This window comes from Dioscorea cayenensis, chromosome 4, assembly GCF_009730915.1.
Source record: "Dioscorea cayenensis subsp. rotundata cultivar TDr96_F1 chromosome 4, TDr96_F1_v2_PseudoChromosome.rev07_lg8_w22 25.fasta, whole genome shotgun sequence".
Classification (NCBI taxonomy): Eukaryota; Viridiplantae; Streptophyta; class Magnoliopsida; order Dioscoreales; family Dioscoreaceae; genus Dioscorea; species Dioscorea cayenensis.
The window spans coordinates 20,345,430-20,370,722 of record NC_052474.1 but is presented as its reverse complement, the minus strand read 5'-3'; the positions used below and the strand labels follow the sequence as shown (position 1 = coordinate 20,370,722).

Here is a 25,293-nt window from a genome sequence, read left to right as displayed (position 1 = left end):
GAGGGGCATATTAGTTCATGAGGAAATTTATTATTCATGAAATAATAATACATTATTTAATTATATAAATTGATAAATTTATTAGTAATTTTAAAAAATAATATTATTGAAATAAATAATTTCTCAAAATAGAGCTCCTACAGTATTGTTAATATTAAAAACTAACCTTTACAAATAACCATTACTTGATGCAGTCAGTGAAATGTTATGAGAATGATAAATGGATTGACCTTAGATTCTGGTGATACAGTGTTTAAATCAATGAAAAAATTAAAAATTCTAAATATAAAAAAAATTACGCTAAAACAAAGACTTGAGATCACAAGTGCTTATGACCCTGCTCTATACCTGTACACATCTTTAATACGTGTTTATTACATTTTGTCTATATATATCCTTTTCAACTCATCACTATTTTATTTTTCAAACTATTATTCACATAAATTAGAATAATTGTTTATTTATCTTTGAGAAAATACACAAATAGAAGTAGTTATTCAGACATTTAAGAAGAATCTTCAATACTGTGATTGAGCCGAGGCAGAAGCCAGCTAAAGAACCCAATGTTAATTTCTCTGTTTAATCTTTGAGCTGAGTACTCCATCAAAATGCTCCATAAATCTCCCACTGTCCATCCATGCAACAATATCCATCTGGTAACCTGCCAAAGAAAAAATACGATAACTTCATTCGTCACTACATCTCAACAATGACTCAAGAAACTTTGTATACCTGTTCTAATCTTTGCAAAGCCGCGTCTCCGAAGGTATAGTAATGAATGAACGGTCGCAAAGCCTGATATTAAGGAAATGAGTTTGGAATACGATCTTTTGGACATTATAATTACAGTTTCGCTAAATAAAGCACTAGAAGATAACCTGTGATGCTGCAAGCCACTGGACTATACTTTTGATCTCAGGATCTCCACCGAAAGCTCCACAACCCCAATTCCCGGTCGCAATGCCAATGTCTAGATATTCATAAACTATATTATTTGTGCAATCGGTTTCTTCAGGCTGAGTAGATGTGCTATTACCGACCTGCATTATAAGGTAGACATCCAAATTGACAAGCATTTGAGGTGGGATTTACAGTGAAAATTAACGAGGCAAAGCATACAATCTAATTATTCAGCTAGGTAGACTTTTAATTAATTAGTTCCCCATGATCATTAATTGATTAGATCAGAGAGAATAAAAGAGTACATTAAATTTTAAGGAGCATGAACTCATATTGTTAGAATATCTACCAATTCCACATGGGTTAATTGAAAAAAAAAAATGAATTTGAATATGTAAGTCTAGGATTCTCATCCAATCAGGTTAAGCTTTTGCGATGAATTGAGTTTGAGAATCCCATCAGGTTAAGCTTTCGTATTGAATTGAGTTTGAGTAATATCTAACAAGCATTGAGGTACTTACTATAACAATGTTGGGAGGCTGGTTGTGAACTTCTCTGTTGTACTGGTGTGAAAGGTTTTTGGGAGAACCAATCCCTTGAAAAATCTTATGATAGCATTGATAATTTGATTGATCAGAAAATCCACAAAAGGCTTTGTTGGTCTCCCTGTTCTCATCAACAAATTCAACAAAAAGCAACAAATGAGACCTTGAAATGTTCTAAATTAATGAGTAATTCCAACAAAAAGGCGCTTAACAGTAAAGAATTCATAGTGTCACGCATCAAAATAACTATAAATATAAAATTCAGTCTGAGCCCACACCAGCACTATCTGTTCTCTTATTCATCTGACAATCATGATATGCCAACCACTTATTCTACTTAAGACCACTATCAGCACACATCATGACATTGAACAGGCAACTAAACAAAAGTTATGATTGCAGTTCTATCAATTAGGCAATGGGCATATGGTCCACAAAATAATAATTATTATTATTATAATAAGGTAATTCATGTATGAATAACCATGGGACCACCAGTTAACAAACTTTTTGGGCCTCAAAATGCCAGGCCTGAGCAGAGGTAGTGTTAGCACTTCTATGTTCATGTTTACTTCTTCAAAATCTATTTTTCACTGCAAGAAGCTTACACAAATCCATCTTTCAATATCAAGAAAGCTTGGCATCTCCTGCTTAAGGAGTATATTGGGTCAGATATATAGAAAGGGCAGGCAAAAGGAGGAAGTATCAAATCTATAAGCAAATCAGCTTCTAAGATGCATTTGTTAAGATGAAAAATGACATCTCTTTTGCTCATGATTGCTTATTTAGTTATCATTTCAATGTTTCTTCACATGCCACAGAATCCCTAGCGTTTCTTGTAGGTAAAAAAACTAGTAGATACAACACCCAAAAACAGACCATGCTCTGGCAACTCAGCAAATTCTCATCTTAATAATGTAACTACTGTTTACATTGTAATTTGGCCTTTGCTATCTTTGACACAATAGCATGTTCTGGCTGCTCAGTTATTGATGCTAAAAACAATTTAAAGAAGACTATGAAGAGAAAAAGGCATACCGAAGAAGGCCCTCAACTGTATATTGTCTGAATCTTGGACGGTCCAAAGCATCTATTGCAACAATCCTGGTCTTTCTCCTGCCCATTAAATCAGAAGGCTTCTGATCCAGGAAATCACCCACAAAACGAAATGAAGAACCATATCTGTATCGCAGACCAATATATTGTTCACAACATTTTAAATGAATTACCATGTTATCTGTAATTTAAGGCTATTGATGTCCATTAGAACTCTCACCCTATATAAGATGAAAACCTTTCTGCACCGACAATTTCGATAGCCTCATTCCCTTCCATGGAAGCCATGAAAAGCATGCCAGCAATTAATTCTGGATTGATCATGAATCTGATCTCTTCCTGCATAACCAAGCCAAGAAAAGAAAGAAAGAGAAAAAAGTGAAGTGAAAGAGTTAATGAGATGAAACTTTTATTTTGCACACCTTCATAGGTTAAAGTGAATAGTAATTTTAATCCAAGGAAATAAACTTGACAGGGTTTGCCATTGACATTTTGTAGGTAAGCGCCTTTTGTTACAAGGATATGAAGACAGTGTTTAAATGGCATTAAAGTAAGGATCCAGAGATCAGCTGGTTAACTAGGATATGAACAAAATCTTAAAATCAAATCCATGGTTATGAATAACAATATCTTAACCTAAGCACCAGCACCCCTTTTCACAAGGCATCGCTTATATGATTCAAACTTATCTACGCTTCTAACGAGTTCAAGTTTAAGATATTAACCATCCAAAGAAAATTGAAGAAGAAATACCTGCACACAACCCCAAACCAAAGCCCCCCCTCCTAAAAATTCATTAGCAAAATCTACCTCCAGAGCTTCATGGTTTTGATCTTCAATAAACCCCTCAGGAAAGACCTGAAAAGGGAAAGAAAATAACCATTGGAAACATTCCAGAATGAGAAGACATAGCTAAGCATAATCAAACAATGAAAATTAAAACTTTCAAATGCATCCCTTATTAATTACAATGCATTTGAAGCCTCAAAGGAAAGTACAAAACAATGGATGTAGTTCAGGGCCACAACTTTCTAGTTATATAGGACAAGAAAGTGCCATGCCAAGGATTCCACATCTTTCTGGCCATGCCGTTGCCATTGAATCTTTGGATCTTTAATACATTTCTCACTCTACCTCAAGATGTCCAATTAAACTCGGTTCTCATGCATAAAAGTAGAGAATTTTATGGAAGAAAAGTCAATGTCCATCACTAATTTACGGGTTAAGTGGGTATTGTATTATAGTCAATTTTTACTTTGAGCATTAAACTTTAATTTGTATCATTTTAGTTACCCAACTTTAATTTGGTTTCACCAGAGGATACCAAGGGGTTTTCAAGACGAATTTGATGATGTAGTTGCCGGAATTACCTCATCGACAACAATTCACTATTGTCATATGCTGACGTGTACATGCCACATCATCAGCAATGTCCATGTAGCCGCCTATTATCTACGGGTGGACATTGTTGATTTGCATAATAGGTGGTCATGTGGACATCGTTAATGATATGACATGTATTTGACAACAGATGACAAGGCAATTCCAGTAGCCACGTCATAAATATCCTCCCAGAAACCCCTTGATATCCTCTTGGTGAAACCAAATTAAAGTTTGATACTCAAAGTGAAAAATTGCCCATAATACAATACCCACTCAAGGTATTTACCCCTAATTTAGGGTCATTGAAAATTAATTTTGTTCCTTGTGTTACCTCAAAAGAGCAGAGCGGAACAGAAGAATTCCTCCAAAAATCATCCTTTGGATATGTTACGCAGTCAGATCTAGGCTCCACAGAAAGAACTTTTCGCTCAAAGGAAACGTAACCTGTGGGCATGCGCAAGCATACCCTCTCAAAATAGTGAATAAGGCACCTTATTTTCTGTTCCTGGCTCTGTTTTGTATTGGCATGAAGAGCTCTGGGAAAGATAAATTGATGAATTAATATTTTACCAGCATATTAATATTAAAACTATTTACTGATCACAAATAGCATGACAATAAACTATGCTTCCGGCACATTATTTTGGAAGTAACCAGAAAAAAATATATATATATATATATATATATTAAAGATGATAAATCGACCATGAGTAATTCTTGTAACAACATAGGAAGCACGATGGGCTAACACCATAGGCATCTATATTAAACTCTGGGAAAAGCTCAAGATAAAAGTATATTTATAATGATGCCCCTACTATGCAATTCCTCCTGAGCCAATCATGTTTACCACATCTATGGCAGTAAGAGCGCATGGTCTTCAAGGCCCCTCAAAATGTATCTCATGTGAAAATCAAACGATGCAGTTGTATAGGTGATAGATACACCATAGTTTTCAATAGGTTTGAATAGAGAAAGGCAAATGGTAGGAAGTAGTTCACAGTAAAACCTGCAAATGGAATCGTCAAAGTTTTATCCAAAAATTAGATTTCTCTTCCATATAGTCTCATCTCTAACAGCCTAGACAGATTTTTTTATCCAATCCTATAGAGCATCATTCTGATGCATGATAAGATAAACAGCACACAAGTTTAGCATACTTAAATTTGTAAACATAATAAGAACAAAAAAAATGATGTAAAGATACAATTTAACCAAAGATTACATACGCAAAGAGATAATCAAAGTTGATGGGTGATGGAAGATCTTTGCCATGCCTAACACGCATAGGAAACAAACAGAACAGTGAACAGGTGAGCAGAGCTGCAATTAACTCCTGTGGTGACAATGAATGCCCAAAAAAATAAAATCAAACAGTAGCAAACACAAGCTCTTCATAATATTGTGGAAACAATGAAACTCAATAAAGAAAAAATTAGTATATGCAGAAATGGAAGCCATACCTGACTGAGAAAAACAATGCCGGATTCTTGCTGACCCATTATGCGAAGCCCAGCTTGTTCTTCAAACTTTTCAACCAAATCCTGATAGTGGGTTTCTAGAAGAGAAGGCAAACACAACAACAGTCTAGCTAGCCCCGGAACAACCTCACCAAACCACATCCTGGAATCCATCCTAGACATCAGCTGTTAAAAGAAAAGACTTCATTGAGTTCTTATCTAAAAATTAACATCCAAATTCCTTTAAAATGATAGAGAAAATCAAACACATAACATTAGATCAATTAAATTTCCAAACCCCATTTAACAAAATCTTAAATTTTATTTCACGATATATCTTTCCATTAAAAAAGAAAGTGCATTAGTCTTCTTGATCTCCGACCAAGAAAAAACTCATTTTGTGAATTCTAGTTAAAACAAATGCAGTATATAGTATGAAATTAAGCTTTTTGGAATGAAACAATCAAAATCAAGATTTTGAGCTCGTTTTCAATCTCACTACACATATCTATCGAATCATAAACCCTAATTTAGTCAAAATATAATATTTAACTCAAATTCCAACCCTAATTCATATGAAAATCACTAAATCCACCAATCAAATCTACGAAAACACAAGGAAATCACAGCACCTTATCGAAGAAGAGAGCATAACCATTAGCGGCCTTAGAAGCCAAGACATCATGGGAGAGGCCAAGGGCGTCCCTGAGATCGAGAATGGCGTCGAAGAAGACCTCGCCGGAGTCCACGCGGCTGAGGTCAGGGCCGAGGGAGAGTGCCTTGAGGGCCTCCTCCGCCGGAGAAGGCCACAAGAGTGCCGACGACCGTTGGATCAACGGAATGAACGGCAGGATCGAACCCAAATCCTTCCTTCCCTCCATCCTCTTCCTCCAAAAGCTTTCCCCGCGTTCTTTCCTTATTTAAATGAATCTTTTTATTTTTATTTTTAAAGTAGTTAAATTAAATTATTGAAATTTTTTAAATCACTCAAGAATTTGGTAACTTTTAATAATTAATTATGATTATTTTTTTTTTAACAAAAGAGAAGATCGCCACTTAGTTAAGTGGCATGTTATAGTATAACTCTGGAAAAAAAAAAGAATGTTTCTCACACAAACTTTTCGCACGGGATCCTATACATTGCGAGTTAAAGAGACTTGAATTAGAGGCCCCTCAATCTCAATACTAAATGAGTAATGCTTATTATACCCAGGTTCCTTGTTGTGATTATTTCTCATAATTTAATAATATTGTTTGTAATTGAATTAATGTATAGTCCAAGGAAGGGGAGAAAGTTTGAACAAATCAAAACTTTTAAAAAAAAATCAAAACTAAATTAAATAATTTATGTTAATTAATGTAATGTTTAAATATATAGAGAGAGGGGGTAAAATAGATATTTGACACCCATTCCCTTCTCTCTCTTCTCCATTCCCCCCCAAAATGGTGATTACCCTCCAAGAGGTAATAAAAGAGAGTAATCATTACCCCTATGTGTTATCCAAACACATCAATGGGAATGTGTAATCAATGATTACCCTTGTAGGGTAATCATTGATGTCATCCAAACACACCCTTAGGGCCGTTTGGTTTGTGGTAATGTAAAAAAGATTACCATGTGTTACATGGTAATTTGAAAATATTATCATATTTGACATTGTATCAGTGGTAATCTGTATGGTAATATCACATTACCAACTTATAAATATTACCAAAAAAGTGGTAATCTTATTACCACCAAATTTGGTGTCTATCTTGGATTACCATGATAATCTTATAATTTTTTATATTTTAACAAATTGATTGCCATGAAAACCAAAGTAATAAGAGTTCCCAACCAAATATGGTTATATTAAATTACCGCAATATTGCCACTCATATAACATTCCCACTCATATTACCATGGTAATCTCGTTACATGGTAATATATCATTACCACGAACCAAACGGCCACTTAGTATTTAGTATTTAGGATTCATGGTTTTATAATCTTGAATATATGGTTTTTGTATTTATTATTTTGGGATTTAGGATTTAATGTTATAGAATTTTGGATATATAGTTTTATAGTATTTAAACTTTATAATTTTAGAGTTTAGATTTAGGTTTTTATAATTTTTTACAATTTTTGGAATTTAGAATTCATATAGTTTAAATTTAAAGTTTAGGGAAAAAATTGACGCGATAGATGATTTAGATACTAACTTTGCATCTATGTCGTTTAGAAAATTTATTCAGAAAATTTATTTAAAAAACTCTAGTATATAAATATAACTTCTTTTTTATGTTTCAACCAACCCTAAAATCAAAGCTCATCAATTATTATTATTTTTTTAAAATGCTTGCATATATTATATTTGTTTTGGTACGGAAAAAAGGGTGAAATTATTGTTTCTAAACATGAATGAGTCATGACCATCTAGACGTATAGACGTTTGGTCAAAACATTGAAAAAGTGATCTTAGTATTAAAAAAAAAATCATTTTTTAGGACCATTGAAAAAAATCTTTCCCTTAAAATCAATTATCAAATCTTTTTAAAAAACATACACTTGCACAAATCAGGTGCTTTTGATAGGGAAAAAATTGGTGAAATTGTTGTTTCTAAAAACCATCGAGTCATAATGCCATACTAGGTAGATGTTTGGTCAAAATATTAAAAATCATCTTTGTAACGACAAATTAAAATTAATATTTATATAAAAATTTATTAGAACAACCATTGGTTAGCCGAGTAGTAGTTACCTATAGTGGGTGGCCAAAAAATGTAGGGTTAAAACCCTTGGACCCTGCGCGGGGCGGAATTAGAAATAAAATTTAGAGGGTGCTGAATTCAAATTTAAAAACTTTATAAATATTAAACAACTTTATTAATTCAAATTTGAGGTGATAGTAATCAATATTTAAAAAATATAAAATATACATTCATCTAAAAATTTTGATTTATGTGTAAAAAACTTATCATATCTACAAAATTAGTAAATATCTCAACTAGCAGTTAAACAATAAATTAACAAATAATACAATTAAAAAACAACTTAGCACAAGCTCACAATCTAAATTTATTTATCCAACAATTATTTAACAAATATTTAATAGTTTACAACAATTTTTGTAATAAATTAATCAAACAAATATTTAACAAATATCAAATATTTTTAGACAACAAATAATCACATAAAAATTAAATAAATAAAATTAGATATAAAATAAATAGAAAAAATACATAATTAGTTCCTATAATGAAAGTTAATACAAACTTGAAAGAGATTGGAAAAAAAAAGAAAACTCACAAACCTGCAATGATTGTTTTTAGAGATTTTGAGATAGCAATTGCATTTTTTTTAGAGTTTTATTTTTATTTATTATTAACTAATTTTTACATTAATATCCTAAAAAATTGATAATTATGTATTTTAACTTAAAAAAATATATCTAAATATAAAATTTAAAAACAAAAATTTTTGAAGATCCATGTTTGGTTAGCCATATTATTTATTATTGTCACCCAACATCAATTTTATTTAATATAATAATTTTATTATTTTTATTTAATATTGTGGGTAGAATTTTGAAAATAAATAAATAAAGAATATCGCTTTTCATATGAATTATAATTATCAATACTTTAATTATATATATATATATATATATATATATATATATATATATATTCATATTAATTCATGGGCAAGGGTGTGCTCAAGCACACCCTTGCCCCCCTCTAGATCCGCCTAAACCTGTGCGGGAATATTGTTGTAGTAATACTATTCATGTAATGTCCCAGTCCATGTATTGTTTATGATATTGTTTCAAATAGATTTGATGGATCTCATGTGAGTGTTGTATCCCTCCCCTCAAGTTGTATGATAGAGAGAATTTATTAGATTGGTTTGGTTCATAAAATCTTCTGTGTGTACATGTAATAGGACTTTTATTGCCCAGTGTGACTCACGACCGAGTTAATAAATTCTAGGTGATTAATAATAAGTTTTTAGGTGATAATTAAGTTACCGTAACTAATGCACTATCATATCTATCTACCCCTTGCCCATGAATATATATATATATATATATATATATTAAAATATTAATAAGTGTAATTTATATGGACACTTTTTATCTTTATTTTTCAAAATTCCACCCCCACAATATTTAAAAATAAATTAAATAAAAATAATAAAATTATTATATTAAATTAAATTGATGTTGGGATAATAATAAATAATATCGCTAGCCAAAATAGATCTTCAAATATTTTTGTTTTTAAATTTTATATTTAGGTATGTTTTTTATTGAACTTATTAATACATAATTATAATTTTTGGGGTATTAATATAAATAAATAGTAATAATAAATAATAATAATAATAATAAAAAATTTTTTAAAAAAATTGCAATTGTTATCTCAAAATCTCTAAAAAAAAATTATTGCATGAATTGTGTCGATTGATGAGTTTTTTTTTCTTTGCTCAATCTATTCCAAGTATATTTTATCTTTCATTATAGAGCCTTATTATGTTTTTTTAATTTGTTTCATATCTAATTTAATTTGCTTAATTTTTTGTGTGATTATTTGTTATGTAAATTTATTTGATATTCATTAAATCTTTGTTTGATTATTTATTATGAAAATTATTGTGAAAATTGTTAGATTTTTGTTGTGATTAATTGATTATTCATTAGATTATATTTTAAATAATTGTTGTAATTAATAATTAAATTTATGTTAAGTTTTTTTAATTGTATTATTTGTTAATTAGTGTTTAATAGTTAGTTGACTTCTTAGCTAATAATTATGTAAATATGATAGGGTTTTTACACCTAAATCTAAATTATTAGATGAATGTATATTTTATATTTTTGAAATATTGATTATTATCTTCTCAAATCTGAATTAATCAAATTATTTAATATTTATAATTTGTTTTTAAAATTTGAATTCAGCACCCTTTAAATTTTGTCTCTAATTCTGCCACTTGTGGCTATAGCAATCCCTTAATGGGACAATAATAGTCATCTTTTTTTAAAAAATAATAATAAATTTTATTATATATAATAGAATAATAATATTTTTTTATTCAAATAGTTATTCTCTCAGTTTTTTTCTTTATCACATTTTAGAGCTCTTCTTTATTTTTTTTACTTGCCATATTAGAAATTTTGTGCAACATTAAATAATTTTTTTCTAAATTTACCCTTTAATTTAATGTACTTGTACAATTTTTAATAAATCACAATCAACTAAGCATTAAATCATATACTCAACTTAATAGAGTTTTAAATAGGGATAGTTTTAGAAATTAATGAAATTTTTTATAAAATTTAGATTGCCAACTACATAACTTTAGCTAATTTTCTTAATAAATGTGAAGTAGGTAAATTTGACAAGTAAAAAAGAATGGAGGAAGTATATTTTATGCAAGAATAACTCCAACTCAACCTTGTTTTATTGGTGTGACTTGAAAACAAAGACTTTGAAAAGTCAAATTTGAAAGCATGTTTCTTTTCCAAAAAAAATTTATAAAATTTATTATTTTTTTAAGTTAAACTTCAAAGACGTGTGTGTTTTTTTTACTCAAATTTCAAAGACGTGTTTTTTAAAGTAGAACTTCAGGGATGTGTTTTTAAAGTCAAACTTGAAAGACGTGTGTGTGTTTGTGTTTTTTTCAATTTTAATCCAACACAAAATTTTACCCTGAGTTTCAAGAGTGAAACACTGAAAATAGGTTTCCCATTACAAACAAAGAGAGATGATGCCCCACTTGAAGGTATAAAATCCCTATGTGGATAAACCAGCACTTTTATTGAAATAGCAAAAGATCGATGTAGAGCGGTCACTCACCGGGAGGTGAGGACAAAAGCTAAGTACTAGACATAGTAATGACGTATGTAGAAAGCGAGGAAAAAGCGAAAGATAAAAGGCTGGACAGAATAACCGTCTGGATCATCGAGTCAATCAGTCGGATAGGTGTAGGGACTACTCCTGTGCTACATCTGGATCTTATTTTCACTTTCTCTTTAATCAAACACTTTAATTGCATTCTTATTATTGAGTTTGCAATTTGTATCAAGTCTATAATTTAAGTATAGATTTTCATGACAGCGAGAGTGTAAGAGAGAAATTAATTAAAGAGAAAAACATAAAGGCTTTGTAGCCCTTTTTCTGTAAAGAGATTTGGAGTTTGTACGAAATCTAAGTTATATATATATAAATATGTTCAAAGTTTGAATAGAACTTATTACTACTTGAAAAGATGGCTTAGGTTCTTAAAATACTACTATTGTTGTAATACTTTGTACTCCCAATTCTCTCATATATTGGATTTGTTAGTGCTTTTTCTTTATTTGATGCATGCCCCCCCCTGTTTCTTTTTAAACACTAGAATAATTACTTAATAATTTTAGTATTTCATTCTCCTCAAATAGAGACCAAAAGTTTAATTAATCCGTCACCATTTAATGCTTTCTATATATGATAATTTTATCTTTTTTTTTTTAATTGAAACATTTGATTTGAACGTGATTCTGATTCATAACAAATAGTATAAAGTTCACTTGCAGGTTGAGTTGCATTTAGAAGCATTTATATTAGCTTGGGTCAAAGTAAGCCATATTGATCATTATTTAATTGGAGGTAACATATATAAGTTATAATTACAAAACTCGTATTTTATGATTTACTGCAACTCTTTAGTCTAAATACAAAAAGTGCATGAAAAATGAATCTCAAATAAAAAAAAAAAGAGCTTTGTTTTCACTTAATAATTAAATGATTCACATTAGCGAGAAATTTATTTCATTAATATCCCTTTATTTTAATTAAATCAGTGTAAATTTTCTTTTAAACTTACGAAACCATAATATTAATGTGTGTGTGCATATATATATATGATATCTCACATTTCTTAGGCCTGATTCTCAGTCGTATCTCTTTGGATAATTCCTTTCCTTCCAATGAAACAAAGGCAAAATACTAAAGTTCAAATGTGTTAATTTGCTTGCAAATGATCATATGTCAAGATGGAAGGCAAGAATATTGATGAACTTTAATGGACTTTTATGGCTTTCAATGAAAATCAAGGACAAACAAACATGATTGAAGGAGAAGGAATGCTTGTCTTTAATTATAATCACTCTATTCTGCATTCATCATTAATATCAGTCATTTTTGAACAAGCTTTGGTTTCCAACATATGTAACAGACCATGTGAATATTGTGCTTTTCCTTTTTTCCTTTTTGTCCATCTCTAGCTTGTGTATAATGTATCACTCTGAACTCTTTTAATCAAAACTAAAAGCTTAAGTTTATACTTAACTGAAGTACTCACTTGCATGTGTACTAATTCTGAATTTATTTTAGTAACTATATGTAATCATAAAGAAGAAGGAAAGCTAAATATTAATATTCTTCTCTTCCTTCATCTACTTTGATTTCAAGATAAGTATACCGAAACAATACTCGGAAAGACGGCTTTAATTTTTTTTTTTTCTTCTCTTCTTGCAATGTGTGTTTTGCATTCCAGTACTCTTTGTTTCCATGGCTTTTCGAGAAGTTTCCGTCGGTTAACTATATGCAACTCAAGCAATTCCTCTCACAATAGCACTAGATTGATACCTCCATTGAATCAGGCATGTTATTTCATGCTATTTCATGTTCTTCATTGTGTTTTATATTTCTCTAATTAATTGAAGAGCATATATGTTGTTGTAGAGTGTTGTGGCATTAATACTAGGAGACGGGCCAGAGTCGAAACTATATCCATTGACGAAGAGGAGATCAGAAGCTGCAATACCAATTGGAGCTCGTTATCGGCTTATCGACATTGCTATTAGTAATTGCATCAATAGTGATATCACTAAGATATATACTTTAACTCAGACCAACTCCACTTCACTCAATTCTCATGTTTCAAGAGCTTATTCCAACATTGGAGTTCTTGGAAAAGAAGGCTTCATTGATGTTCTTGCAGCTTGCCAAAACCTCGAAAATCATTGTTGGTATAAGGTCGATCTCTTATTTTGTTTTCGATCCAATATAATATAATTCAAATACTTAATTAAAGGTAAATTCTACTATATATTTATATATATGTCTAACACAGGGAAATGTCGACATGGTTCGAAAATGGTTGTGGTTACTCGAAAAGCATCCGGCGATCGAGTTTTTAATACTTCCCGGCCATCATCTTTATAATATGGATTACCGGGAACTTATAAAGACTCATAGAGATAGTGAAGCAGATATCACTGTGTCGGTTTCATCTACATATCAGATTAACTCTAGTTCTTCAAGCTATGGTTTCTTGATACTAGATAATGAAAGCCGAATTCTTGGATTTAAAGAAGAATCCAGTATGGTAAGAATTAGTACTTTTTTGTATAACGAAAAATATTACTGAAGTTTCATGAATTTTATTAATTATATTGATGTTTGAGGGATAAGGATATTGGTGGTAGAAACATGGGAATATATGTATTCAAGAAAGATTCAATGGTGAAGATTTTGAAGGAGTACCTACCTAAAGCCAATGACTTTGAGAATGAGGTAATAAAAGGCGCGATTTCGATGGGAATGAAGGTAATTAAGTGAATGATCGATCGATCTTTCGGATTATTTCTTTTTTGGCAATAATTAATTTGATAATATTTAAAATTTCTGATATGTAAGGTTCAAGCTTACATGTTTGATGGAAAATGGGAGGATATGAATAGCATTGAATCATTTTATCATGCCAGCATGGAAATCAAGTAAGTGATAGTATTTTTTGCCGAAATTTTTAGAACTATCACTAAAATATTTGCCTTGTTTGTAGTTTAATTGGTCAAGACTTTCCAATCTACACCATGCCATTGTGCTTACCACCAACTCAAATCTCACATGCAAATATAAGTCAAAGCATAATTGGTGATGGTTGCATCATAAATGTATGTAACTTGATTAATTATTGTTTATAAATTATATATACTTCAAAACTTATAACTTTCTCTATTTGATTCTTTTAAGATAGAGGTGCAAAATAAGCAATTCGATCATTGGTATGAGGACGTTTATCGCTGATGGGGTTGTGATTGAGGATTCATTCATCATGGGCGGTGACTTCCATCATGTATATATGCATTTTTTTTTTTCTTTTTGATGATCATTTTCATATGTTTATTAGTTTTCTTTTCTTAAATGGTTCTTGTTTGTGATTAATAGACAGATTTGAAGAACCAAAAGGAACTTGGTTCATGTACTCCCATCGGGATCGGAGAACAAACTCTTATTCGGAAGGCGATAATCGATAAGAATGCATGCATAGGAAAAAATGTCAAGGTACTTATAAAGTTTATAATACTTGTCAAGAATTATTATTTTTCTTTTTTATGATCATTAACAAGCATTTTTCTTGTGTTTCTTTAGATTTGTAACTCAAATGGAGTCCAAGAAAGTGAAAGAGAAGTGGAAGGATATATCATCTCTGGTGGCATTGTTACTGTTTTGAAGAATGCAGTGATCCCTGATAACAGCATCATTTAGTTCTCTAATTTAAAAATAGAGATTCTTAAAAAACCAATAAAGAAAAAGATCAATAAAGCATAGCAATGGTTTATGGGACCATGTGCCCTTGTTCTTTTGTTACTTTTATATATTGCTTCATTTAATTTGTTATTGAATGTAATAAAACAGTAAAATTTATACAAGATGGTGTGCAATGAGAATCATTAATTGACTGATAGTTTGTTTTATTGTAATTTTTTATTTGATAATGTTAGAAATGAATTCAACATTCTTTGATAAAGACATGTTGAGAAAGTCAAGAGCAATCACTAATACATTGCAAAAGAGATCTCGAATTAGTGCTTTCAAGATCTCAATGCCGTGTATCATTGGAAACAAACTAATCTTCGGTATCATATTGGATGTAAACCAAATATATTACATGGATCTAATTCATCCAAAAGTTTAAGCATATAGAGTAAATAATTAATGTTCATATATTCGAATTCATATTTTTAAAATTAAAGGTTGTCAAACTATTAGTTAACCAAAACAAAAAGGAGAAAGATGAACAAAATCATAAACTTTAGAAGGCAATATATATATATATATGTGTGTGTGTATATATATGATTGAAGGATTAGAGAAAACAAAGTTAATTAAAAGATAAAACATTATATCAGAACTAGGTATAAAGGAAAATACAATGCTTAGAATCACATGCCTTCTGTCAACCTTAACTCCATTATTTCATGTTCACATGTAAGAACATTCAAGACTATCAGTTAAATGATTTCACCTTTCGGCAAACTTTGGTTATAGAACCCTACTAAGCTACCAAGTTCATCAATGCAATGATCACTTCGGCTTTCAGAATCGAAGAAATGAGTCATATTATCACCCATTGATGGAGCTTGAGAAGTAGTAGTAGTAGTACTTGCTTCAATGAAGTTGTTGTTCTTGTGCCAAACAAACTTCTCTGAATCTAATGATGAAGAACAACTTCCAAATGTTGTTGAGCTCAGTTTGTATCTTTTGCTTGATGCACTTCTGGTAGATTGGGATACTTTGGTTGACACCGTATCAGAGCATTGTGAGTTCTCACCTGCTCTTTTATAAACTCGACAAAGAGAAAGCTCAACCTAAAAGATCATAATGTTTGGAAAACATTATAAGTAATCGAAAACCCTAAAATTTTTCTGAGTAAATATATATAAGTGTGTGTACCTTATGAAGTTGATCGGTCTTGATCTTTAGCAACCGATACTCATGCATGATCCAACTAGTACGAGAGCCTTTCGGGGCCTTGCCGGTGTAGAAGACAAGAGTCCTTTTTAGACCGATTTCCCGAGAATTCTCCGCTTTGATTTTTCGATCAGCTCCAGTGGCCTTCCAATAACCTGAGTTTGTCACTCTATTTGGTCGATCACCACTTCGATATTTTCGGTCTCTTGGAACATAAAAGTACCATTCCTTGTCTCCAATTATGCCCCATGCTATATATCATGCATTACATTAAAAACCAATACTCACATAAACTTAGAGAATATTTATCATATATATACATGAGGATATATATATATATAGAGAGAGAGATAGATTGATAGATAGATAGATACCAGGGAGGTCCCAAGGATCATAGCTATAAAGATTGATGAAAGGAATGAAGTCGATGATGAAGCTCTTTCCTTCAAGCTTTCGGCGAAGATAGAAGTCGATGAGCTCTTCATCGGTAGGATGAAAGCGAAAGCCGGGCATGAGAAGGTCATCTTGATGGTTATCTTCAGCATGATGATCTTGAACTTCTCCATGGAAAGCAAGTTGGAGAGCCATTAATGGATCATCACTCGTATTATTATTATTATCATCATGAATCATGATCACTTCATTTGCTTTTTAACTCCACCTTTTAAATTTAAGTTGGAAGCAAGTGGTGAAAAAAAGATAAGAAGAAAGCTTTGAGTATGCATGCTTGTCTTTGTCTTTCTCTTTCTCTATCCTTGTCAATGGAGATGGGTCTTCATTCAGGAGTTAAAGATGAGAAAGAGACCTTAAGAAGGACAGCTTGCAAGCACCCTCACTTCTAATGCAGATGATGGAAGGCAAAGCTCTTGTACCTTAATTGTTTTATATATAGTAATTAACTCTTAATGTTTATCAAAGTTTTTATAATTACCAAACTGCACTCTTTTAATTTGTTTAGTTATATTAATCACCCTTTATGTTTCGTTAATGTCATTTCTTATTATTGTTTGCACCATATGTATAAGGTTTTTTGTATTATCTTTATTTATTTATTTATTTATTATCTTTTGCACTATTATTCTTTGCACCATATATAATTAATATAAAGTTTAAAATAAAAAAAAAATTACAATTAAGCACTAGCCACCTCTGCAATAAAAAGCTCGTAACTCATTTTTTTTTCTAAGTAAAATGGCGAGACTTGAACTTTCTCTCACTCTCACAATAAAAGTTGAAGTTGTGATTTGTTGATATTTATATAATAAAAATAATAATAATAGTTAAAAATTACATATTTATATGTATACCTTTTAAATATATATATATATATATATATATATATCTATACATGCACTGCTAATAAACTATTCATGTGAGGTTAAAAAAAATTAATAGTGATAAACCAATAGATGAAAAAGAGAAATAAAAATAATTATGAGTTTACATATATATCCTAAAATTTTGGTGCAACTACCTTGCAAAGAATATTTTGATAGTGTAATAAAAATAGTTAATTATAGAGTTTAATTTAAAAGATCACAACTTTCTATAACCCCAAGGATATACATACAAATATAGGTAAAAATATAATAAATATTATTTTTACTTGAGATTTTTTTTAGCATATATATAAATCAATATTGATAAAATAGGTAACTTGTGCTTGCTAAATTTGACTCTCGGAGTATCATCATCATGAAGGCAGGTGCATGCACAAAAGACCAAGTCATTTTTCAGATGTTACACCAAACCCTTCGAAAAGGTATAATAAAGACAAACGCATCATAATCTTGAAATAAAAACTAGTTTTATTTTTAAAAATTATGTCCTTTTTAAAATAGTTATTATGTCAGCTAATTGTCTAAAACGTGATAAATTAAAATAAAATGTTGATTGTCATAATAGTGATAATTAATTTGCTATTCAAATAACTAAATCAGCGCATTTGAATCTATGCATCTGTCTAGAACTTATGATCACCTACTTCAATATATGTTTCCTAAATAAGTACCAAGTGTAATTTTTCATTTTTAAAAAAAAAAAAAAACATTAGTGACTTCAACCAATGTTTGTCAATTAATTTTTATTTTATTTGGGTTTGTAGAAACTTGAAGAACATCTATAATTTATAAAATCTTTGCCAAAATTGTCAATGACAAAGACAAGTTACCCTATATTTAATTAATAGAATCAAGAAATAAAGTTACTAGAGAGTGGAAAAAAGTTATAATCTAGAGGTTTCTAGTGATAAATTTTCAAATTTGTTTGTTGTTAGGGTTAGGTATTGTATATTCATTTATATTAAAACCCTAGTTATCTAAGAATATATTATAATAACCTTTTCTTACACTGATTATTTGAAGGTAATATATAGAGATAATAAAAATAAGAAAATTTTTTAATGTATGATATATGACATATAATAACAAATATTTTTTTTAAAAAAATCTATGAGCTTTTTTAGTAGGTTGTTTATGGTAATATTCATTTTTATGGGTGGTATGAAAATAATATATCAATGATATTTAATCCAATCTAATAAGTTAAGTCCATAAAAAAGAAACTAGAATTTATATAGTCAAATTAAGTGGAGATGACGTAACTATTTGGTAAAAATTATTAGATTCAAATTAACTTTAGATTCTATCATTCCTATGGATTAATAAAAAGAAGAAAAAACAAAATGAGTCTTTGTCACATTACCGACTAAGTTTGATTGATAAGAAATCATGGATCTAAGTTCTTTGTATCTTTGAACTTAAATTTTATAATATCTATTAATAATTATATCATATAAAAATAGCCGCCTAAAAAAGTGTAGAATCAGTACTTATGTAATAAAAATCATTATATAATCAAATTCACATTTTTTTAACACTAATCTTTTTTGAAGCTTTGATTAACAAAGCAAATTTGTATGAAAAAAATAGTAGCAATTTTGATATTGTTTAAATGCATTACAAAATAGATTTTACATAATAAAAAGATGAAAGTATTATTTAAATCTCAACTCAAACATCAATATTTAAAAGGCAGCAAATAAAAAATTAAATAAATAAATAAATGCAATTAATTTCATTCGGTGGTGTAGGTTATGAAGGGATGGTTCATTTGGCGCCACCGTCCGTTTTCAATGAGGAATTAAAACAGTTTGACCAACATGTTGACTAGACTGTCTGTGTTTGACCAAATGTTTGTTGTGAAACTTGAGTTATCTTCTTCATTGACTTGTCAACATTATTGTATAACAATAATGTTTACATAATAACAAGGACAATTTCATATCAGGCCCGGCCTTAGGCATAGGTCCTATAATTTTTTAGGTCCCATTATTTTTATTTTTATTTTTTAAATTATATTTAATTTTTTTTATTTATTATTTTATCTTTATAATTATAATTTTAAAAATTTTAACTTTTTTTTAATTATAAAACTTAATTTATGATATATCAATGTCTAATAAATTTTTATTTTTTAAAAATTGAATGAACCATGGAAAATATTATAACAAAAGAGAATTATAAAGAATACAAAGAAAAAGAAAGAAATGGTGACATAGTGAAATACCACAAACAACATAAAAAAAATAGAGAGCGATAAGATACAAAAAAGAGATGATAACAATCTGCAAAATAGTTACCCTTTCACATAAGAGAAGAATCATGTGTTATGAGAACTGTTACAAAAAAAGAGCGTCTGGCTCACTTACCAGAGCAATTAGCCTTGTTTCATACTAAATTCATATATGTATATATATGTGTGTATATACATATTTATATAAAAATCATATTTTGTTATCTCCTTTTTATACATATACAAAAGAATCACCATTAACACCATAAATTAACAACAAAAATCAAATCATAATTTTTAAAAATAAGGGGCTATTTAAGTTGTTTATCCATTAAAAAAAAATTTAAAATAAATTGATTTATTATTTTATTTAAACCCCTCAGATCTCTACCTCCTCAACAAAACCTTATTGATGCATATTTTGTTGTCTTTTCAAAATAAATAAAATATAAGCTTAATTTCATATATAAGATTATATATGAAGACAAAAATGTGAGAAAAAAATTTCAAAAGTAATCCGTGAATTAATAAAAGAATAAATTTCATATTAGGGATAAAATTGGCCAAATATAATCAGTTACAAATGTGATGATGGAAAATATTGTCGTTTTATAGGGTTTTATCCGTAAAAAAAAATTACAAAATAATCACATGCTAATGTCATAAAAAAAAATATTACAAAAACTCTACTGTAATTAAAAAAAATGTATATATGCCACCGCTACAATAACCAAACAGTAAAGATATTTGACTCCCATATAATTACAAGCAACTTCATCTATCAATTAGCTTCATTTTCCGACAGCTTTTTCTTGAGATCTTTTAACGCAAGAACAACTTCGGCATCTAAATTATGCTGCAATAGTTTTCCTTGCACCGATGTCGACCTGACGATCAACAAAAATGCACAAAAGAACAGATGAAATTTTCAAGAGTAAAGAGTGCTCAAATACAAAGATTCAAATAAAATTAACATATTAGAGTGTCATTCATGACTAGTAATACAAGAACATTAATGTAAAATTTAGAGTATTTATGAGGTTTCTGAACAATGGGAAATGAAAATTGTATTCCAGGAAATTGCATCATGGAAAGAATTTACATAAGATAAACAACAGTTAAAAATTTACTAACTCTTGTCAGTAATAAATAAATTATGATGATAATAACTTTTCTCTTTTTAAATAGTCTTATGAAAAAACCTTTTTGCCCCTCACAAATTTAAAATAAATCATGTGAAAAGGTAAATATGTAAATATAACAGCCATTTCAACTAAACTTTGCTCCATTATAAAATGATAATTGTTAATTAATTGGACTTGATGACATATATGTAAAAGTCTAAAGTTTTCCAACAAACATATGAGATGTGAAACTTGAGGAAGATGTGTGTGTGTACATATATAAAGCTGCAGAATTTTTTCACATGAAATTTGATGCATGTATCATCACAATTCCATCATGCAAGCAGTGAAAAGTTCTGATTAAATCATATGTTTCCTGTTTTGATTTATCGAAAAAGTGGTAGCCGATGAATAAAGTAAGATGTTCTGTTGTCATCTCACATTAATTAAAATAATGTTGGCTAGGAAAGGATCAAACCTGTGTTCATCAAGAATTTGTTCGAACTCTCTTTGTGAAGCCTTGATCTACAAAAAAGCATGATGAGAAATTTATTAAATTTGAAGTTAGAAGAATCAGAGGAAAAGCACAATGTAACATGATGTAAATCGAATAAACCGAGAGTATCACTTAAATCATGATTAATAGATGCCGGTAAAGGCGGTAAGGAAGGATATAGAAATTAGAAAAAAAACTTGCTTACCTTTGGCATTACTGATGAATAATAACAGTTTTCAAATTAAATTTTGATTTAGAAATAATCCATGAGCATGATTGCAAAATGAATCAAGAGTCACAACTAACAAGTTCAATTTGTGAAAAGTGCAGCAGGTTCTTCAGTTCTCTAATTAAAACTTTTTAGATTACCATGCAACTGAAAATTAAAAAATTTGAGAGATCGCGGAAGAAGAAAGCATAAGGGAATGTTTCGGAAGGCAAATCATTATATTGCAAGTTTGCTTAACAACATTCAGCTAAGAGTTAAAAAGAAAAAGGGCTGCATATGAAGAAGTTATTATAAAAATGCCATAAATATTATTGTTGCAAACTGGATCCTGTATGGTTGAATCAGAGATCAGAGATCATTTGAACCAACTTTTATCGAAGAGATTCAATAAGGTATGCTTTACCTCTGAAACTAATGCTTTGCAACTCCAAACAAATGCACCCTGGAAAATATAAATAGATTAATTATAAAAAGATAAATTAGTTACTTTCCATGCATCAATCATGCATTGACAAAAGAACCAACACAAAGATGCCTCATTTATAAAGAAATGACAGTTCTTATGAAGTTATAGTGCATTTGTCAAGTGGTTAGAAGGTAGGTGTACTATGCATCTATGAATACTCTTGTGTAAGATGATACAGAGAAAAGAGGTCATCTAATCAGTAAGGGAAGTTGCATATGTGGTTGCACACAGGGAATGCTGAATTGGAGGAAAGATTGTTTTGAAAGTGTAAAATAAATAAATAAATAAATGGAAAGTAATTTCAAGAGTCTACTCTGAATTAAGGCACTTACAGCTCCATGTGCTGCTTGTTGCTGGACGGAATCAGATGTCACAACCCATACTTTGGGACAGCCGTCCACCTTCAAAGCAACAACCTGTACAAGTGAACAAAGCAAGCTGTGACCAACCATCAGTAAATAATGGAATTTGTCATATGCACAATCTATTGGTGAAGCACACAAGATGAGAAGGTTTTGGAGGCTATATAATGTGGCATATAATGTTGCAATATGATTAATTTGCATAATGGTTCTAAGAAACAAATTTATAATTACATGACACAACAGCAAAATGGCTTGCCTCTTTCTCAATCCATGCATCTGCACAAGATTCACCTGAAAAAACTACATCAATCCTGCAATATTCAAAATAAGCCATGCTAGTAAACAAAATACAAAATGACGGAGATAAGAAAGTAATGTAATGAAAAATTATCTCAACAAAGAACTCAATAACCAGAACCGTAACACATTGGACTGCAAGCCCAAAATAAGATTTATATTAAGATTCTAATAGCATTTAATGAGCAGGTGTCATGATAAAGAAGTCCAATCAGAAAGCTAAATTGGAAATCTGAAGTTGATTCAAGAAAGCAGGAAATGAATCAGACATGGTAAAGAGAACTTATTTCAGAGGATTTAGTATTGCAAACGGCCAGCTCAATGAACAGGAAAACAATCCTACCCTGCAAAAGATTCCTTATGAGTTGCTAGGCCCGACATCATAGCATCAAATACCACCACAACTTTTACCTCTGCACAATATCCAGAAAGTTAAATTGGTAATCCTTAACTATCAAACAACAACTTAGATCATGAGTTCTTGATCAAAATTACCAGCTCATCAAAATACTTTCACTTTATGCATGTTAACTAGCAACCAGGAATATAGTACATGCATGCTTACTGCTAATAATATAAACATGCAAGAGTAGACAGATGGGGTATAACATGCAACACATCATTTCTGTAAACGAATTGACATTACAAGCAACTGTTGTTTAGTAAACAGCAGTGTCCTCAAACTTACCACCCAATGCAATATGGCTACTCGTTGATTGAGCTCTCTCACAAAAGCAAACAACAGAACAAAATCAAATGTTAAAAGCCACGTACATAATTCACCTTTTATTACACTAAATGTGATCAACTCGTCTATTAGCTTTTGACGAGCCATATCAAGTCTTCCCTTCATGAAATGCTTCTTTAGCTTCGGCCAATAACCACACATATTGTACCCATCAACAAGCAGTACTGGAATAGCTGTCTCCAAGCCCTGATTTGTGCTAAATAAGGAAACATAAATATCTTAAACAACAAACTTGTAAATTGAGTTTTCCAAAGCATTCATCAAAATCATCAAATGGCATTAATCTTGAACATAGGTAAAGATGTGCTGACTAGTAAAGTTTTGAAGTAGGGTCTTGATAAAGTTCTGTATCTTCTGGAAGCTCCTCTTTCACTGCTTTCTTTTTGCGATACCTAGTCGTAGGCTTTGGTGCACTTGATTTCCGCTTTTGAAACTCCTGCAGAAAATTCATTAGATAATTAATTTCATCTTATGGTCAACCCACAAATATAAAAGCAAGCATTTAATTTGAATTTTGCGTTCACTGACAACGAGAGATTCCCACTGGTCATGCCAACAGATATATAAGTATCATATCACTTGGCCATGATCATACAAACAAATCTAGATGAAAATCAAAAATTTGAGAAAGAATTACATGAGTAAAAAAATATAAGAAACCTCCATTTTTTTTTTAGCATTCGAGTAATGCCTGTTTATAAAAACGAGGTCCTTTAGCCTAATGACATGAACGAAGAAACCCCAGCTACTTGTGAAGAATGAACAATTGAAGCAGTAAATATCTTACCCTCCATATCCTTAAAAACTGCAAATTTTGCTTGACGTTGGATGTAATTCTTGGTGGCGCTTCATCAAGTCCCTAATAGCACAAACCATCAAACTTCATGATAAATTGCTGAAGTTTGAAAAATATAGTAACTCCAATACATTTCCAATAGCACAAATATTTCAAATTAACTAACTCATCAAAAATTTCTAATTAAAAAAAAAAAGTCCTGTTTGTAAAGTTAGCGGCTCACATGTAAGTATCTCATGAATACCAATCACAGATCAATGAGGCAGTGTTTTCAACATTTATCAAATCTAACATTCAAATTTTCGTCCATAAATAACATTTCAGCAAACTATAATCAGGCACAACAAGCAAGCAGCAGAGAATGTGAACTTGCTTCTAAAAGAGGGAAAAACTCAAACAATCCAATGTCATCTGGATTCAGTTCATCTAGTCTCAGAGTGTTGATGTTGAATCACTTGCACCATATAAATTCAAACAAAAATCCATTGCTTCACCATTGAATTCAACACCAAAACAACAGACAATGCAAAAGCGCAAGTTTTTCAAGGTTACAACCCATCAAAATCCATAAATTTCTCTAAAAATTATATGAAAACAAGATGAAATCCTTGACATTGAAGCATTAAAAGCACTTGAGATGCAACTTAAATAGAATTGAATTAGAGGTGAAAAAACCAAAAAAGAGACCTTTTGGGGTTGGGATTTCTTGCTTCGAACCACAAGGAGGAGAGGTGAGATGGATGCGGTTCTCATGGAGATGAAATTCAAAGCTTCTCATCGATCTCTCCTCCCCTCAAGCTCACCAGTTCCGACTTTTCACTGGAGTTTTCATCACCGTCTTCAAAAGCTTCCTTTTTTTCTGATTTTTTTTTTTTAATTTTTGTTAAAAAAATTAGAAATATTATTAGTTTGGGAATAACTTGTGAATTGAAAGCACGCCACGTGGCATTATGTTAATCGTGTGGCCGAAAAAAGTATAGCGTTTGGTTGGCCAGTAAATTAATTGTTAATTAAAATTAATTTTCAATTTTTGATTAATGGTATTTATTTATTAATACTAATATAAAAAAATATATAATTAATAAATATATTTATTTATCAACTCGCCTGTTCAATTTTCTGTCTGT

The 25,293-nt window shown here is 30.3% G+C and overlaps 4 protein-coding genes across 5 annotated transcripts; 1 reads left to right on the top strand and 3 right to left on the bottom strand.

The window, feature by feature from the left end:
• Window positions 1-301: 301 nt before the first annotated feature.
• Window positions 302-6,244, bottom strand: LOC120257871 (poly(ADP-ribose) glycohydrolase 1-like). The gene is made up of 11 exons (XM_039265158.1): window positions 5,977-6,244; window positions 5,348-5,530; window positions 5,114-5,220; window positions 4,216-4,420; window positions 3,255-3,359; window positions 2,722-2,840; window positions 2,484-2,627; window positions 1,422-1,566; window positions 879-1,040; window positions 733-795; window positions 302-661 (listed from the first exon to the last, which is right to left on the bottom strand). The coding sequence occupies exons 1-11, from the start codon at window positions 6,223-6,225 to the stop codon at window positions 506-508; spliced, it is 1,638 nt and encodes a 545-aa protein (XP_039121092.1). The 5' UTR covers window positions 6,226-6,244; the 3' UTR covers window positions 302-505.
• A 6,460-nt stretch (window positions 6,245-12,704) lies between these two features.
• LOC120259353 (inactive glucose-1-phosphate adenylyltransferase small subunit 2, chloroplastic) lies at window positions 12,705-15,002 on the top strand. The gene is made up of 9 exons (XM_039266941.1): window positions 12,705-12,975; window positions 13,058-13,351; window positions 13,449-13,703; window positions 13,790-13,924; window positions 14,015-14,094; window positions 14,160-14,271; window positions 14,355-14,453; window positions 14,546-14,662; window positions 14,750-15,002. The coding sequence occupies exons 1-9, from the start codon at window positions 12,850-12,852 to the stop codon at window positions 14,864-14,866; spliced, it is 1,335 nt and encodes a 444-aa protein (XP_039122875.1). The 5' UTR covers window positions 12,705-12,849; the 3' UTR covers window positions 14,867-15,002.
• A 542-nt stretch (window positions 15,003-15,544) lies between these two features.
• LOC120259450 (NAC domain-containing protein 35-like) lies at window positions 15,545-16,679 on the bottom strand. Its single transcript, XM_039267054.1, has 3 exons — window positions 16,447-16,679; window positions 16,055-16,323; window positions 15,545-15,969 (listed from the first exon to the last, which is right to left on the bottom strand). Exons 1-3 carry the CDS (start codon window positions 16,658-16,660, stop codon window positions 15,613-15,615), a joined length of 840 nt encoding a protein of 279 aa, XP_039122988.1. The 5' UTR covers window positions 16,661-16,679; the 3' UTR covers window positions 15,545-15,612.
• Window positions 16,680-20,332: 3,653 nt separating this feature from the next.
• LOC120257858 (uncharacterized protein YacP) lies at window positions 20,333-24,997 on the bottom strand. 2 transcript variants are annotated; one of them, XM_039265142.1, is made up of 10 exons: window positions 24,854-24,997; window positions 24,158-24,229; window positions 23,682-23,806; window positions 23,406-23,566; window positions 22,966-23,035; window positions 22,582-22,636; window positions 22,293-22,376; window positions 21,898-21,936; window positions 21,248-21,294; window positions 20,333-20,532 (listed from the first exon to the last, which is right to left on the bottom strand). In XM_039265142.1, exons 1-10 carry the CDS (start codon window positions 24,917-24,919, stop codon window positions 20,427-20,429), a joined length of 825 nt encoding a protein of 274 aa, XP_039121076.1. In that variant the 5' UTR covers window positions 24,920-24,997; the 3' UTR covers window positions 20,333-20,426. The 2 variants fall into 2 exon arrangements, 1 of the variants encoding a protein (XP_039121076.1); XR_005535913.1 differs by having other exon boundaries at window positions 20,477-20,532; window positions 22,557-22,636.
• Window positions 24,998-25,293: the final 296 nt, after the last annotated feature.

Bases quoted from the DNA above. Each gene is read 5' to 3' on its own strand.
- LOC120257871 (XM_039265158.1), bottom strand. From the start codon at position 6,225: ATGGAGGGAAGGAAGGATTTGGGTTCGATCCTGCCGTTCATTCCGTTG. The intron at 5,531-5,976 runs GTGCTGTGATTT...TTCTTTTAACAG, and splicing joins ATGCTCTCTTCTTCGATAAG to CTGATGTCTAGGATGGATTC. The intron at 2,628-2,721 runs GTGAGAGTTCTA...TCTGCGATACAG, and splicing joins AGGTTTTCATCTTATATAGG to ATATGGTTCTTCATTTCGTT.
- LOC120259353 (XM_039266941.1), top strand. From the start codon at position 12,850: ATGTGTGTTTTGCATTCCAGTACTCTTTGTTTCCATGGCTTTTCGAGA. The intron at 13,704-13,789 runs GTAAGAATTAGT...TTGAGGGATAAG, and splicing joins TTAAAGAAGAATCCAGTATG to GATATTGGTGGTAGAAACAT. The intron at 14,272-14,354 runs GTATGTAACTTG...CTTTTAAGATAG, and splicing joins GTGATGGTTGCATCATAAAT to AGGTGCAAAATAAGCAATTC.
- LOC120259450 (XM_039267054.1), bottom strand. From the start codon at position 16,660: ATGGCTCTCCAACTTGCTTTCCATGGAGAAGTTCAAGATCATCATGCT. The intron at 16,324-16,446 runs GTATCTATCTAT...CATGATATATAG, and splicing joins TGATCCTTGGGACCTCCCTG to CATGGGGCATAATTGGAGAC. The intron at 15,970-16,054 runs GTACACACACTT...ATGATCTTTTAG, and splicing joins AGACCGATCAACTTCATAAG to GTTGAGCTTTCTCTTTGTCG.
- LOC120257858 (XM_039265142.1), bottom strand. From the start codon at position 24,919: ATGAGAACCGCATCCATCTCACCTCTCCTCCTTGTGGTTCGAAGCAAG. The intron at 22,377-22,581 runs GCAAGCCATTTT...TCACTTGTACAG, and splicing joins ATGCATGGATTGAGAAAGAG to GTTGTTGCTTTGAAGGTGGA. The intron at 21,937-22,292 runs GTAAGTGCCTTA...TATATTTTCCAG, and splicing joins AACAAGCAGCACATGGAGCT to GGTGCATTTGTTTGGAGTTG.